General features: G+C 37.3%; 1 protein-coding gene across 1 annotated transcript in view; it reads left to right on the top strand.

Annotated features, from left to right (window-relative positions):
• The window catches only part of SHANK2 (SH3 and multiple ankyrin repeat domains 2), a 338,597-nt gene that overhangs the window by 29,406 nt on the left and 292,349 nt on the right, over nt 1–16,842 (top strand). The window contains exons 6-9 of the mRNA XM_074841993.1: nt 186–337; nt 1,135–1,302; nt 4,648–4,764; nt 9,577–9,654. Of these exons, the coding sequence (XP_074698094.1) occupies nt 186–337; nt 1,135–1,302; nt 4,648–4,764; nt 9,577–9,654 (515 nt within the window). The remainder of the gene's footprint in view (nt 1–185; nt 338–1,134; nt 1,303–4,647; nt 4,765–9,576; nt 9,655–16,842) is intronic.

The raw sequence follows: 16,842 nt of genomic DNA, 5'->3' as shown, positions 1-16,842 counted from the left end.
TCTTTCTGTTGCCTTCAGAACTCTAGGCTAATGGAATCTGAATAGTTTTGCTGTCAAAAGGAGAAAATTGATAATTTATAATTTTCTTTGAACAGCATTTTTAACTTAACATTTTAAAAGCATATGTTCTTTATTCTATACATTTGCTTATCTTTTTTTCAAGTATATGCTATTCTCTTCTTTAGAAACACCCCTAACTTTGGCAGTTCAGCTTGACAATACAGTGGAAGTGATAAAAGCTCTGAAAAATGGAGGAGCGCATTTAGACTTCAGAGCCAAAGATGGAATGACAGCTCTGCACAAAGCAGCCAGGGCCAAGAACCAAGTAACCCTCAAGGTAAATGCTTTCAGTAGCAAATTATACATTATTTTATAGAAAAAATATATAAAGGAGAGTGTTTTCAGTTAATTACTGTATTGTCCTCAATGGAACTTTTAATATGTGCTTATTCTAGTGCTTTCCTGTGCCTTTCAAATCTTAGGATTTGCTTTCAATGAAGAGCCTTTTGATTTCTGATTTTTTTGGGTAGGAAGAAAAAGTCGTGAAATTTAACGTTATTCATTGATACATTGGGAAAGATCTGTCTAAGAAAATAGGAATAGCGTTATTGTTGCTTATCTCTTTGAAAGCAAATGCCAGTGGCATGGATTACACATTATATTTTACACAGTCTCCTCTGTTTTCTTTTGTATTCTAACAGGTATTCTTAAATCACCTTGATAGTCTAGATTAAGTCTTATGTTTATGGCTTTTGCTTATTTCCTTTTGACAGATATTCAAATTGCATGACACTTTTGATAAAGCATCTTGTAACTGAAGAGGTGAATGTGTTGCAAAGGCGATGCGGCATTTTCAGAACTGAGATTTCTGAACTTAATGAGAGGATGGAAATTGGACATTGCCACTCATCCTTTCTTTGCTATCCCCGTAGATTCCTTTAGATCCTAATTCTTCCGAGGTAATTTCTTGCTTAACTTAGTCTGTGCCGTGGCCCATTCTATCAGCTTATAAATAAGTGAGCAAAAAATACACGTTATGGCAAGTATCAACCTTATAAATACTTCATCAGGTAATGTCCCTTTAGAGTAAGAAGTTCTTCCAAAACACATTTTTCAGTTTGTGGTTGCTTTCAGACCCTTTTAGAGCTTGGAGCATCTCCTAACTACAAAGACAGCTGTGGCCTGACACCACTGTACCACACTGCCATTGTGGGAGGGGATCCCTACTGCTGTGAGCTGCTACTTCATGAACATGCTACAGTCAGTTGCAAAGATGAAAACGGATGGCAAGAAATTCATCAGGTAGGAAAGTTTACTTTTTGTTTGGAGTTAAAGTTGCACGAGGAAATGTGCCATGTATGTTTTATGGTTAAACACTATTTTGAAGGCCATTTGGATATGTTTAGTCCATGCACGTACGAGTATGGAATTTCTTCCTTTTTCTATTTGCTTATTACTTTGCATCCTTGCCAGTGGAGTTCTGTAACTTTGAAATCCTATGGTTACTATGGATTTTGCTGCAGAAATTGCACTAGTTGTATTTATGTAATGGACTCTTAGAAGTTTAGCACTCTAATAGTGGCAGTTGGTAAAAAAGTGTAAGTTGATCTTTTTGTTAGCTGCCAATTTTAGTATCCTTGGTAATGCTTCTTGCGTGTTTGTCGGGGTACTTTCTCCTTTCTCTCTGGTGAACTTTACAGGAAGATTTGGATTCAGGATCCTGCTGCTAGGATCCTCGGTATGTTGCACTGAAGGATGTTAAACTCTTACAGACTCACAGTTTGAGTCCGTTTTCATTCCCTGTGTGTGTGGAAACTGGGGTTCTAATGATTTTTCTTTTGATGTTGGTACATGGGTTTTCCTTTCCTCTCTTACATATTCAGTGTGTGGATAAAGGTGATAGTGTGCTCTATAAAGAAAAGTTATTTTTAAAAAAGTAATCTTTTGAGGTTCATGGTGCTCATGGTACGAGCCAGCTATGGTGCCAGAATTCATCAGGTGCTGGCACATCTTGGTCAGCTTTTGGGAAGGTTGACCTCCTTCCTCACCAAAGACCTAAACTGTATCTCTTAAAAAGACCTATAATGTTTGGTAAGGAATTTCTAAAAAAAAAGAAACCCTTTTTCCTTGAACTCTTGTCTTCTCCAGAAATGTCTGAATATTATGCAATAGTTGTGTAAGAATGCGTTATTAATTTCTCTTTGCATGGCAATAAACTCAGTAATTTACAATGTTTAAAGATACTAGCAGTCCTAATGTCATTGCAGCTATTTTATGTCTTTTCTCGGTATGGATGAGCTTGAGTAATCATAAAAAATGGAACTGATGTAGTTATGATCAGGTAAATAAAGGTATGAGTAATCAACCTTACAGGCCTGCTTAGGTCATCTAGGCTCAGTTTCTTTTCTGTGCACTAATCTCCTTAGTACACAATTTGTTTTCTTCTTTTCTTTGAAAGAAATGGGAGATAGCAGGTTTGGGCAGGGATCTGACCTTTTTCACTGTGTGTTCCAGTTGGGATCGTTCGGATCCATCTCTAGTAGGGGAAAAAAAAAAAAAGGATTAATTTGCTACTATCGTTTCTGAGGATGTGGAGGAAATGGATTGACTAGATCAAAGTATCCCATCTGGACTCCTTGAAAATATAGAGAAAAATTCCCTATTTTGAAAACCCAGCCTTATACACAGACGGTTATTATTTTAGTAATGAAACAGAGCTTTTCAAACCCATTGTATTGGTTGTATTGCTAAATAAATCAATCTTTACATCTGGATTACAAGCAATCTGTTTTCAGTAATCAATAATACAAGCATTCCTCAATGAATTAAGAAAGATGGTGATATGATGCAATCCCATATGTTGTCTTCTGTCTGAAGAAGGCAAAGTTACTTTGCACGGCAAGGAAATAATTGGTAGCAAGTATATTTTTCATTTTGCTAACACAATCTTTAACTGTAGAATTTAAGCCTCTGGGATACCCTTATAGTAAAGAGGAAGAGGCAAGGTGGTGGTTTGTGCTGTGCTAGGATAGTAATAATAAGGATATCCTCTGGAGATACCTGTCTGTCTCCGCTGACCATACTGGGGAGCCCTGCTGAATGGTTTGGACAGCTCGCTGACCACACACACCCTGGTAGCGAAGGGAATCTCCCTTGCACTGGTTGTCTTCCAGCACCTCCCCGTAACCTGAGGAAGTGTTATTGTCAGACTGGCAAAGAGGAGGCAAATCCCGCTCTAGCAAAGGAAGCAGAGTGAAGAAAGGGCCTGGTTTTAGTTCAGTTTATCGTAGTGAGAATAAAAAGTTGGAATTATTCCTGTATTTAGGAGTAATTTTAATAATTACATCTGCACATTCGTACTTAGACATTGAGTGGCTTTTAGAGACTAGACACCATTGTTCATTTATGGCTAATTGTGCATTTCCTCTAATCTCCTGCACAGTCAGAAACACAGTTACAGTTTGGTGCTGTCCCTTTGCTCATTGCTGAATGCTTGCTTTCTCTTGCCTAGCCTTAAAACGTTCCTGTTCTAATAACAGCTGGCACAATGTCTCCATTATTTCGGCAGATAATTTGTAAATTAATAAACTATTTAATAAACATTGGTTTTTTTCCCTTTCTGTATGTTAAGAATTGGAAGTGGAGATAAGAAAGGTGTAGTGGTTAGGATACTAGACTGGGATTTGGGATGTGTCACAGGCTTAATTTGTGCATTGGGCAGTACACTTAATTTTTCTCATCCAAATTGCAAGATGCGCTGGTTTGAAACTCCCACTGAAGTCAGTAGTAATTAGGTACCCAAGACAGACTGAATGGCTTTGTATACCTGTACCTCTCATCTTAAATTCCATATTATTATATAGGAATGATACTGATCTGAGATGATGCAAAGTTAAAAACATTACAAATTGGGAGGTGCTCAGAGGTGTGCTATAGAGAAGAAGGTAGTCAAGTAAATGAGACCGATGAATGGAAATACTGTAATTTTTCTCAAACTTAATTGCTAATCGGGAAAGTTTCTAATCTCAGTGGAGTTTTGTTCATAGAGGTTTATTTCCAAGTATTCAGGGTCTAACATTTTCTTCGTGTGACTGAGAAAGTAACTCTTGAAGATTTTCCCTCCTTTGGGTCAGTGCCCTGTGTATACTTTGCATCTACTTGACATCACAGAATCAAGATTATTACTAAAATTTTGGCCAGATTTCCCTGAACTGTTTTCACAGTTTGAAAGCAAGCTTTAGAAATCTGATCATCTTCAGCGCCATCTAGTGGGCAACTTCCCGAAGATTGGGGGAGGATACACAGGACAAAAAAAGAAATCTATCTTCTGTTAGTCTGCTTGACACATTTATGTTATGTCACAGTTATGAATATTAGTGGGTAAAAAGGGTCAAACTTTGTATTTTCATGATACCTTAAATTGCCATTCCTCAAATAAGCAGATGCTTAAGCTTATGCACAGACTTGCTGTACCTGAAGTGCACACACTGGTGTTTACAGGCAGGTATGCACATCTGGGTGTTCAGTCCAGGCATGGTTCTAAAAGTTAGACCCTAAGTTAAATAGCATCTTCTCTGCTAAAAATATTTACCTGGAACGCTTGCCTAGATTGCATAATAACCAAAATATGTATGCACCTCTTTACAGGCTTGCCGATATGGACATGTCCAACATCTAGAGCACCTCCTCTTCTACGGCGCTGATATGTGTGCGCAGAATGCCTCTGGAAACACCGCACTGCACATCTGTGCCCTGTACAACCAGGTGAGCGGGCTCACGCCTCCGCTGCTGGCAGACCCAGCGCCCCAGAGTCACCCTGTCCTCCTCCAGTGACATGCAGGTCCCCGGTGGGAGCTGAGGGGTGCCTGAGGTCCCCTCTGTGTGGCTAAGTGGGGAGGGTTGGCTTGCTTTGAGGACAGGTGGGTCCGGAGAGTTCAGTCCTGTGGAGCCTGGAAACCAGGGCTGTGAGAGAATGACATGTAGCCAGGAAAAAAAGAAGCATAATGGAGGTACAAGTGCTAAATCTTTCATGCCCATCCACAGAAACAAAGGCTTGTTGAGTTTTCTGTTGACGTTTACTGCTTTGGTGTTAGGTTTTCCTGAGATACAGTTTCCTTGCTTTTAATAAATGCATTTGGGATAAATGTGCCGTTATTATTGATCTATAGAGGGAAGTTACACTGAAGAACATAGTTCATTGTTTTTCATTTGATTTATTTCACACACAATGAAGTGTTACAGGTTTTAAACAGTGGTCTTTGAAACTAGAAAGAACGTAATTAAAAACTATTTTATTAGTGTTTTATTCACTGATTACAAATAAGGCTGTTCATTGTAGGTAACAAGAGTATACGTATTAATTAGAAAATAAACCAACATCATGTTCTACCAGCTTTTTTTTTTGTTTACATCACATCTAAATATTTGGTTCCTATTCAGAATTTATTGCTGTTTTGCTATAATTTAAATTAGAATTAAATAAGAAATGCATGGAAAATACTGTAGAAGTGTCTCTAGATTATACAGAAGATACCAGATTCTCTGCTGTTTACAACTCATCTAGTCATTTACAAATAATAGAACCTTTTGATTTGGTAGCATTTTATACTCTCTTTGCATGGATGGGATGAGAAGGGAATGAGTTTTACAGCTATGTTAAAACACAGCGCATATAATGTTACATTGAATTAGGAAAACACAAGTCATGAGATGTGACTGTAACTAGTGAAACATCTGTTAGAGCATCTGCTTCTTATTTAATTACCATATTAGTTTTTTTTCAAAAGTCTTGTCAAGGCAGATTCCTTAATTAGGTCTAAAATACCCTCAACTTCTTAAAAAATAGAGTTTTGGGGATAATTTGACATTTTTCAAGACTGTTGACTTGATGTGTGTGTCATAATTGACATCAGTTCATAAAGAGTCTAGCCGTACAAATCTTCCCTGTTAATGGTGATTATTTGCAGTACTCAGCCTATCAGTGGGAGCAGTGGTCCCACCGCTGTGGACTGTTTCTCGCTTTCTGTCTACCAACCACCTTCAACAGGCTGTTAAGTACCTATATCAGCTAGTTTCAGGTTAGCAATGGTTTCTTTGCTCAGCTTGGATGGCTTCTAGACCGTAGGCATACACAGCTTTTGCAAGTTGGCACTTGTTAAAATTCCTAGATAATTTTGTGGAGAAATGAAATTCACCTTCATCTCAACAAAAATTTTGTGTTTAGGCTTCACGTCAAGAGCTTAACATGTGTAACTATAAGCACTTTTGTTGAAAAAAATATTTTAAAATACTCACTTTAACCTCATTTACTTCACTTTTCCTGAATAAGAATTTTGAAGCCTGGACCATAATGCACATAAAAACGTGAACTCATCTCTGTTTTATAATGTTTTTATTGCTTTCATGGCTATAGTAGTTTACAAAATCAAACACTTTTAGCAAAGGTTATGCAGTACGATGCTGAAATTAGAATAATCCTGTAGAACGACAGTGTTTTTCATTTAGAGATGTGTTTTCCTGCTGACATCAGTGGAAAACATTATTCTGTAGAAGACTTAGAGACTCTAATTGAAATTACATCAGCAAATTTGCAAGTATTTTCATAGTCATTAAGCTTGGCTTTGTGAATGGAAGTTTAACATCTTGTGGCTACACTGTAATGCTTCTGTTTTCCTTAATGAAGTGTATGTGAAAATAAAAAGTTTTTCTCAGGGTTCTGTGAACGGTAACCTATGCTGATTTTTTTCAGTGTCCCTTTTATTGAAAGTTGTTATTAGCTAATGTGGAAGGAACGGTGTTGGCCTTTTCTGGATGGAGAGGATGGGAAGGACAGCAGTATCCTTTTTACCTCTTGATTCCTGTAGATGGAGTCATTACCCATTTGATTTTCCCTTCCAGTCTTCCCTGGGGAGTTTTCTTGGGATACTTTCTGAAGTTGGTAATTCTGTTTTCCTGAGTGTCAGCTAAGTGCTGATCTGAATAAACTCTTGTTTTTCACAGTTATTTTGTGGCTGTCCAGTGACTTAGTGAAATGTAGACAGATCTTATGTGTCTGTATTTTGCAAATCAAAATGCTGGGGTGAAGTATGCCTTCTTTCAGTCAGTGAATTGGATTCTATGTAAAAGCTGTTGTAGTATTAAATCAGGTAATTAGTGCTCAGACAACAAATTGAATCTAATCTGCTGACAAGCCCACACTTCTCTGTAAAAATATTTTTAATCTTATCAAGTCTAAAAAGCTACTTCATATCCAGTTTATGTTTGATATGAAGAATGCACAAGACTAAGCTCTCAGAATCAGAAGTATTATGTTGTCAGAGCTAAAATATGCGCAAACAGGAGTTATGGCATTCATAGGCAGCACCTTAACAACATAGAGCTCTAAAATACGGAATTTACATTAAATTAACAAAGGAAAAGTAATCCAAATAATATCTGGTGGTGACTTCTTTTGCTTATTCTTCCTGATTTATTCTGCTTAATACTGGAAGGATGGGGAGGAGACAAAAGGGAGAGAGGATGAAGCTATAAGAATGCTTCTGTTTTAAAATAATAAATAAATAAATAAATGCAGTTCTTCATCCAAATAAGTTTTCTTGAAAATTCTTATGTTGAACAACTGACCACTTTTGTCAAAACTTTTCTTATCAAAACCATTTAATAAATAAATAAATCACTTTGCGTGTTTTTTGTTACAGAGCAGACAGCTTAGTTAGTTGTAGAAAGTTTTAAAATGTGTAATTATTTTGGTTTTATAGTGTTGAATTATTTATTCTGATAAACAAATGAATAATCAGCCAATATGTACAGTATGTTTCTTAGTATAATTATTTATATCCTCAAGTTCTTGATCAAAATTGGGTGCTAAAGGATTCTACTAACATTTCCAGTATAGTGTGCAAACCTAGAATCATTTAGGAGTCAGTCAAAAAGGAATTCCTGGAAAAGTAACCGTGAAAATAATTTTTTTTTTTTTTTTACCTGGAGGTCTTAATCTATATTGCAGCACATTTACTTCTTTCGGATGATTGCTGATATGGAACATGGAAAAATAGAAAAACATTTTGATGTTTTACACGTTGCTCTTGGTCTTTCTATGTTCAGTGATACAGAGGACACACCTAAAGTGCAGATTTCAGTGCAAGCAAATGAGACTATCTCAAGTAATTATGTATCATTAAAAAATTACCATCTATGAGATGATTGTTAATATACCGTCTCGAGCTGTGATCTGTTCTGTTGTTTCAGTCTGTTGTGCAGAATAGCAAGTGTGGGAACAAAAGGCTACCTTTCTGCAGTATTGAGTCTTGGTCAAAGGGTAGGGTAGCCCCCTCCCCAGATATATTTAGGACAACGCTGTGATGGAGGAGACTTGATGGGATTATGAATTTGGTGTGATAAATTAGAAACCACAATAACAAAATTTGTTTTCAATCATAATTTCTGAGCATTCACTTATGATTCAGAATCTAGTAAATAAGCTTCATTTCTGTCACTAAAATAGCTAAATTATATGATTGTTCTTTCTGGCTGCAAATCTATTGTTAAAAGTGAAAGGTAGCACGTTGAAATACCTCATTAGGTAGAACTCCATAACACAACATGATAACAAATCTGGAAAGCTCAACAAAGTTAATGGAAATATTTATGATAAGGAAACATAAAAACATTTTGAAATGTTTTTGTGTGAAGTCCTAAGATGAACATTAAAGATGAGAGGTAGGAAATATAGTCTATAGATGGATCATCAGAAAGTCTACTATTCTGAGAACCGTACCAGAACCACAGAGGGTTTCTAGCAGGTTATGGTCACTCATATTTTACAATAGTGTAGTGTAGCAACTTAAGAAATACACTGTATCGGTCAAAAAAATTGTTTTTAAAGGATTTTGTTTGCAGAGGGCCTCAAGCCATGCTTTTCTCTTGTTAGAAGGACTGTATTGGGTTTGCACTGTAACTGTTAGCATTTTTTAGGTGAAAAGAGAGAAGGTAAGACTGGCGAGTGTGGTATGTAAAGCCAGACCAAATAATTTCAGGTATATTGGGAAAAAAAAAAAATCATACATTAGATGTTTAAAATTGAAGATAGATAAAAAAAAACCCAAACAAAATAAGTGCATGCAAGTGGTAAAACCACTTTGATTTTTAGCAGTAGGGGAGGATATCATCATGCCAGGTACTGTTTAATGTTCCATGAACAGTACTGTTTTCCCTACAAAATAGGCAAAAACCATATGAGAGTCGAATTTCATCTTTACCATATTTTCTGCAAAATTTGATTTGTCAAGTATGGAATTTCCACAGTACAGTTTCTTAAAAATTCAGTAAGATGTTTACCTCTCTCATTCCTCTACATTTTTTTTACACTTACTTATTGTTTCTACTCTAACACGCTGCAAAACACCTAAAACCTTGTCATATTTAAAGTACTACTTTAATAACTTAAATTCTCAGATTATTTATTTTGTTTACTTCTTATCTAAGAAAATATATACCAAACAGTAACACATCTCATAGCCACAATATCTATTGTAACTAAAGACCCTTATTAATAGGCTACTCTTCTGCCCTTTTCAGGAGAGCTGTGCAAGAGTGCTGCTGTTCCGGGGAGCCAACAAAGAGATAAAGAACTATAACAGCCAGTCTCCATTTCAGGTAAAAATAAGAAACACCCATTCCCCCAGAAATTTTTGCAAGAAAATCTCACGTGAACTTGGTTTAGTGGAGAAGTTACACTGCACAAGGCTGAAAACAGCTGTAGAGTGAGATAAATATTATTCTGGGAACTGTGCCTTTTGTGTAATGCAGTAAGTGAAGATGTCCTGAAATAATCAGGAATGAGATAAAACATGCTCCCTCTTAGCTTTTCCGGTGACTGTCAATGAGTTTGAGAATTATATGAACTGTTGATGACAAAACATGAAATGATTGGTGTCATGGGGTTGGATGTGCCTTTTCTTTGTGATTATCTCCAGTCCCATGTAAGAGAGATCCAAGGAGTGACTGGGCAGTTAAGCTTTACTTGGCCCCTCTTAGCCAGAAAGAAGCTCTTCCTTCCTTGGATGTGAGGCCAAAGAGCTGGGCTAAGTTTCAGGGATGGGATTGATGTAATGCACTGGCAGTGGTAAAAGTTGAAGCTGTCATCTATATCTCCAACAGAAAATGAAGTCTTTCTTTGGATTAGTCAAAATCTACTAGATAGTTTTTCACCATTTTCTTATATTAAAGTACTTTCAGAAAGCTTAATTAAAAATCCAAATGGAAGAAAATTGTTTGTCCAAAGGGTTGGCAGGTATGCCTGACAACCTTAAGCCCTTATTTCTGAAGCAGTCTTTATTAGCTCAGATTTCAGAGAAACATTCATAATGCAAGCTGACATGTGAGAAATAGGGATGAAAGCTGCTATAATGTTTTAAGAAAAAGGAACAGAAAGTATTTTTTTCAAGTTACAGAAGGTAGTGCTTCTGGAATAATGATGGCACCATACCATTAAAAGGAACTGTCCTGTTTTGAAATGTGAGTTGTTTTTTTTTTCCCCAAACCAAGCAGTCTTTCAACCAAAAGAAATCCTGATTTACCTTTGCTTGTTGTATCTTTCTCATTACATCCTCGACCCACTTTGAGTAATGCTGACATAGAATTCAAGGAAGACTGCCTTTTGTCTCATGCTTTGAAATAGTTGGAATATTAACTATGTCGATGTGGGTCTCTGAGTTGTCTCCTCAAAGTTTACATGTAGATAACACCTCTGAGTTTCAGGCTTTTAAAAAACAATACCTCAGCCAAGTATTTCTATGTCAGTTTAACTTTCTCCATATTTTGATGGTTTTCTGGACGTATGTTGTGTATCTCAAGAGTTTAAGAGTTCTGCCTGCAAATTCCAGCCAGATCGCTGTTTAATTTTGGGACCATTTTCCCTAAATTGGGGAGCAGTGCATTAATAATTTAATTTTAGGCATCATTTTCAGACTGCTAATAGTTTGCCACCTAAATATAGGCTAAACACAAATTCACTAAAGACTAGATAATACTTAACACTGCACCTTAGAATTATGGAGTGATTAAAAAATGGAATAAGAGAAAACGCTAATTATTGCAGGGATGGATTCCAGTGTAATCTCTTTACTTTGAGAGATTAGATTATTTTATTACTTCATGTCTTTGAGATTAACTTTTCTGTTTGTTTTAGGATTTTATGTGGGGAGGGTGAATGGCAAGTGGAATGGTTTCCATTTGTCCTCCGCTTTGTGCTGACTGCTGCAACATTCTTGTTCTTCCTCTTAGAACAGAAAAGTACAGGGGAAAAAGGCAGAAAAGAAAATTGTTGTAAAAGGTAGTGCTGATGGTTGTAGGGCTTGAAGAAGTGAGGGAGGACTAGCCAAAACTAGATAAAATCAAGTGAGCACAGGAGACAGAAGAAGTAGTTTTAAGAGAAGGGTATAGCTGTGGAAGTGCACTTACTGACCAGTGAACTATCTCCTGTCCCTATGGAAGAAAACTCTCTTTGTTATCTTTTATTATATGTTACACTTTTGATGCTTGGGCTTTTGATGGGTGACTCTTCCCCTAGCACAGACAGAAAGACTGACAATTAGGTTGGCGCTTTGGTTTATCCTTTCTAGATCCACATACTTAAGGAAATTACTTTCCATCTTTTTACTCTATGGTGTCTTACTTTGAGGTGTAGAGAATGTAGGAAAAGTTCTAGTTTTTCTGAACGGAGTGAGTAGAGAAAACCCTGACGCCAGCACTGCCATAAAGCAGCATTAGAATTAATTCTTTGCCATCTGTCTGTTGCTGACCCAGCCGATCAAACACCACAAGTGGAGCTGTTATAAAATTATGCAGAATTCCCTTGAGTTAATAGAATTTTGCATACTGAAAATGTTTACTCATGTAATCAGTAGCAAGGAACATCGAAGCATCTCATATGTACATAGTGAGAACAGTTGTAGCTGCAGCATCTATTCCTTTGAGTAACCTCCATTATGTTCTTTTCTCAGAAATCTAAAAGGATGATTCTTTTGAATTGCTGCTTATAAAATTGATGATACGAAACCTGTGCTATTCTGTAAAACAGAAGTAACCAGACATGGGGAAATTTGTGTTTTGCTTTCAAGGCCTGCCAAGGCTTTATTTATTTTGATGAAAATGAGCAGCAGAGTTTGTATCTAGCATTAGTGTCCAATGAATTTAGTGTAATTTTACCACTAAAAAAAGAAAAATGTGCATGTGTTCACTTCTTACCAAATCTCAGTGCTTATTAAAACAAGTGCATGGATCGTATGGAAGGAAAACTAATCTGGGCTGAACTCTGTGCCACGTAATTCAGGTGTCCCACATGTCATTCACATCTCTGCCTGGGATCTGGCTGTCCTCTTTGCCTCTTCAGTCTCTAGCAGAGTTAGTGTTGGAAAGGCATTGCCAGGTGTCGAGGCCATGAAAAAGCTTGACTGTCTTTCCCAATTAAGCACCTAAGCTTTTATTAGCTGCTTCTGAAGGAATGTATTTCATCCTGACTGATGACTGGGGTCCATTAAATTAGTAATCAGTGTTGAGTACCGTTGATGTCACCCACAGCCGAAAGTCTGCGACTGTCAACCGTCATAGATTGTACTGATAGGCTGTACTCTGCAATAACAGAATATGGGTTAGCAGAAATGTCTCTGTATGTTTTTTGTGGGGTCTCGCCCCCACTAATAATCATTAGCACTTGTATGGACGTGGCGTGACTCTCCTCCCTCAGTCCTCCCCGTGTATGTTCCAAGTAAATTAGGACAATTCCTGCATCACCGTCCTCGGTCTAAGTGTCAGAATTTTTTGTGTACTGTGCATTTCAATTAAAGGCTGACTAGCAATTAGAGGTATGATGAAACCTGTGTCACATCATTATACTATATTGCCAGTTCTGTTTATTAATCACTTATTTATCCATCCTATCTTGGCTGGGCAATCTAAGTACCTTACATGCTAATTATTCTGTGCTAACGGATGAAAAAACCATCGGCATTACAGAGCTGCAAGTGCTAGCTAATAATACACTGTTACATACATTGTGCTTGGCCATTTTTCTTCTGAAGTAACTAAAATCGGAGCAGGTCTGTGCTTTCACTCGTAGCATTGAACTTGGATATGCCCTCACCCAGTCCTGCTGTAAGTACTGCTGACGCCTCCACAACCTTTCATACCTTATGATAGAGCTTGCCGAAACATGATGTTTGCCACCAACATACGGTACATCGACTTACAGCTCTCATAAACAGGCTTATGAAATGCTGATCTGTAACTTCTGTTCCAGCTATAGGTTAGCTTTACAGTTTCCAATGGTTTTAGGGTTTTTTTGCTGTTACACTTTCTATTTTATTAGTAAAACCTACCAAAATACCTTTTCAGAAAAGCCATGATATCCTATCAACATGCATAGCTACTTAGTTTTCCACGCTTTTTATGTGTTCCTAGATGAATGTAAAATAATTTCTTACCTATCTGGCAAATAATAATCCAGTAACTCAGAAATTTCAGTTTTGCAGTGTTTACAAGCATTGAAATTCTGTTGTGCAGGTAAAAATGAACATACACCTCGTTTATCATTGTTTTTCCTTTTTCTTTTAGTGAGCAGAAGCTTTATATGAATAATTCATGTTTTCATATGGGCTATAAAGCACTTTCAAGCTTAGAGCTAATGGTGCTAATAATTAGTCAGTGCTTTAAAGCATATGTGTTCAAATATACAGAAACACTATTTTAAGGTGGCATTCAGTGACAACTTTTAATGGCAGAGTTGTACATGAGAATGACTTCTCTCTCAGATGTACCTTACTGTTGAATATTGCTGTCCCAAATCAGCATGGGTGATTAATGTGCTTATGTTACATAGATGGCAGGAGGAGCAGCAACCTTCCAGATCCACTGCAGGTAGAATTGTTCCCTTCAGTGTGTTGGCTGTACATCTATTTTTCAATTGCTCATATTTTTGCCAGATTTGAATAATTTGAAATTAAATTTTCCATGCCTGGTATCTCAGGCGGCATTGTTTGGAAAAACAAAATGATTCAGCCATTTCGGAGTATGGGTGAGGGAAAACATGTGTTGTTTTGCTCATACTGAAAAACTCTGTTGACCCACCTCTCCTTGTCCCATCTCCCCTGTTGTGTTATGTTGTGTTGTTTTGTTTTGTTTTGTTTTCTTTAATTGCCCTGCATGCTGTCAGTGATCTCCATGTTAATAACGTGGCTGTGTAAACTGGTTTGCAGTCTGACTCAAATACAGGGGCTCCAAACCAGACAGCATATTTGGAAGCTAAGCTGGCTGGGGGGAGTATAGATGGGCGGAATTGGGCATGGGTAAGTAAACATCGAGCTTGGAGATGGGTGGGAAAGTACAAGAGTAGAGTGAATGGAGCAAGACCAAGATTGATAAGGGTCTTGGGGAGATTTTTCAATCGTCAAGGGCAGAAGAGAAAGAAAATCAGATTAGAGGAGAAATTGGGACTGACTGTATAAAAAAGGAGCCTTGCTTGGTGGTGATGCTGGGGAGGAAGCCGTGGACTGGGGAAACTGAACTGGGCGGCCAGGGAGATGGGGCTGTCACAGGGTGGATGTGCGTGCAATGCTCCCAGCCCTGCTCGTGCTCTGTAAAAAAATCAGTCTTGTTTATTATCCAGCATATCACTAGAATGGCTTCCCAAAACCCCATTTTGATTTAGGTTATTATAATTTTTAATTGCCATCTTTTTGTTGAAATTTACAGGCAAAGGACAAGAAGTTATTCTCAGGTATTTTTTTCTCTCTGGCTTATTTTTGAAAGGGTGAAACTCTGAGAAAGCTGATTTTAAAACCAAAAATCTCTGTCTGGTGCCTCAAAAAGGCATCTTTACAAATGTAAAGTAATGCTTTCTCTCTTGATGTTGAAATATGTAACTGCTGTGTTAATGGAGCATATGAATTACACAAGGACTTTGTTTTTGCCAAGTATTTATTTTCATCCTAATTCCTTTTCTGAAGCACCTGTGTGAACGCATCATTGAATATTGGGTATTATTGGCAAAAAATATAGCTCTCATCTCATGATGCATTCTGCCTTTAGTCAGACTTTCAGGTTTTTCCAGCTTTTGTCCTGATTTGAGTCAAATAATGGAATTTATTCATACTTGTTTTGGTTGTTTTATTTTTTTGTGTTAGGTCACTGCTTGTGTTGATTAGTTACATTATGTTTTGCAGTACAGAAATAATAGGTAAAGGACAATCTGTCATGGAAGAGTGTACAGCCTAATTTGCACTTAGCCATTATTTGTTATATTTAGATATTGATAGGAAAAGATTTAAAGTTTTAATTGTGTGAAAACCCCAAAAGTACTAGAATTAGTGAAAAATTCTGCAGAATGGCTTTTTAAGACTTGGACACAGAGATATTAGTAAGAGTTGCATTTAACATTTTTAAATCTACACAAGTGACCATACCAAAACAAACTATGGATTCTTCCTTGAAAATAAAAAAGTGTGTATGTATATATGAAGGCATACACAACATAATTTCTTAAAAAGACAAAATTGAAATAAAAAAAATAATAAAAAGGAGTGGTCTCATGGTGATATATCCAGATGCAAACAATGATTAGTTACGATATGTTTTCTTGTCACTTACCTTGAAGTGCTATTTATACAGAGGAACACATGTTCTCATTTGAGAAAAAGGCTGTTTGGGAATTTTACACATCCCCTTGGGCATATTTATGCCTTTGTGGTGCTGATATGCTATCTGTTAGGGTATTAGGGGAAATCTTGGCAAATGAAGATATTCCTGAGAATAGTAGGGAAACAAGATATTGTTCCAGGTAACACTTCCAACAGGGGAGTGCTTGATGACAAGTTAGGGGTGACCTCGAGTGTCAGCAGACTTCCTGCTATTGTCAGTTTTGAAGTATTGACAAACTGTTAGTGGCACATGAAGTACAGTTGTCCAAGGTCAACATTTGTTCGTTATACAGGTGGTGACAAGATAACAAAGCAGAATGTAATACTCGTGCTGAAAACATGAGACAGAAAAGATGCTTCTGCCTCAACTAGTTCTGGAGATGTTCCAGCTACTTTTGAAAAGTCAGACCTCAGCCTAAGGGGCTTTCAGTAATTCTCTCGCTTGGCTTGGTAAGGGCTGAATGTAGTAAGAGATACAAGAGCAGAAAAATACACATGGATACAGAATGGGGTTGAAATCCATTCACCTTGGCCCAGTGATGGTTTGTGTAGTGCTGGCTTTGTCCTAACCTTTGTCTTAACCCCTGTCAGTTTTCAGAAAAACAGACAAATGGAAGCAATACAGTAAAACATAAAGAAATTAAATGATATGATTATCTTTCATTGAGAAAGGCAAAATATTGCCACACTTGGGGATGCTAAAAATACTTACTGCAGAATGTGTCTTTTTTAAAAAAAGCTGTTATTGCTGCACGCTTGTTACGTGACTGTAAACTTATGGAGGAGTGTTCATGAGACCATCTTTTGTAATGTGCTCTGTGTAAATGATCCAAGACCCTTTTTTCTTCCCTTTTGTGCTTTCTCTCCCTGCTCAGACAGGGGTGTCCAGCTGAAATGCCTCAGGTGTTCTCACATGCGGCAGGATTTCCCTGGGAAAAACAGTGTCTCTGAGGTAGCTAGGCGCCAATCTGTTTGTTTTTCCACCGAATGGGTAAGCTTCCAAAAGCTCAGAAGCAACTGAAACTAGGTTATAAAAGGGAACAAATTAAGCAAACTAAATTGTAAGGGTCACTACCAGTTCTTGCCTCAAAGTAAGAAAGGCTCGTGTACGATTCAGATACGATTAGTTGTCATGGGTGAAGTTGCAAGA

Source organism: Strix aluco, chromosome 16 (assembly GCF_031877795.1).
Source record: "Strix aluco isolate bStrAlu1 chromosome 16, bStrAlu1.hap1, whole genome shotgun sequence".
Lineage (NCBI taxonomy): Eukaryota > Metazoa > Chordata > Aves > Strigiformes > Strigidae > Strix > Strix aluco.
This window is presented reverse-complemented; position numbering and strand designations above follow the sequence as displayed.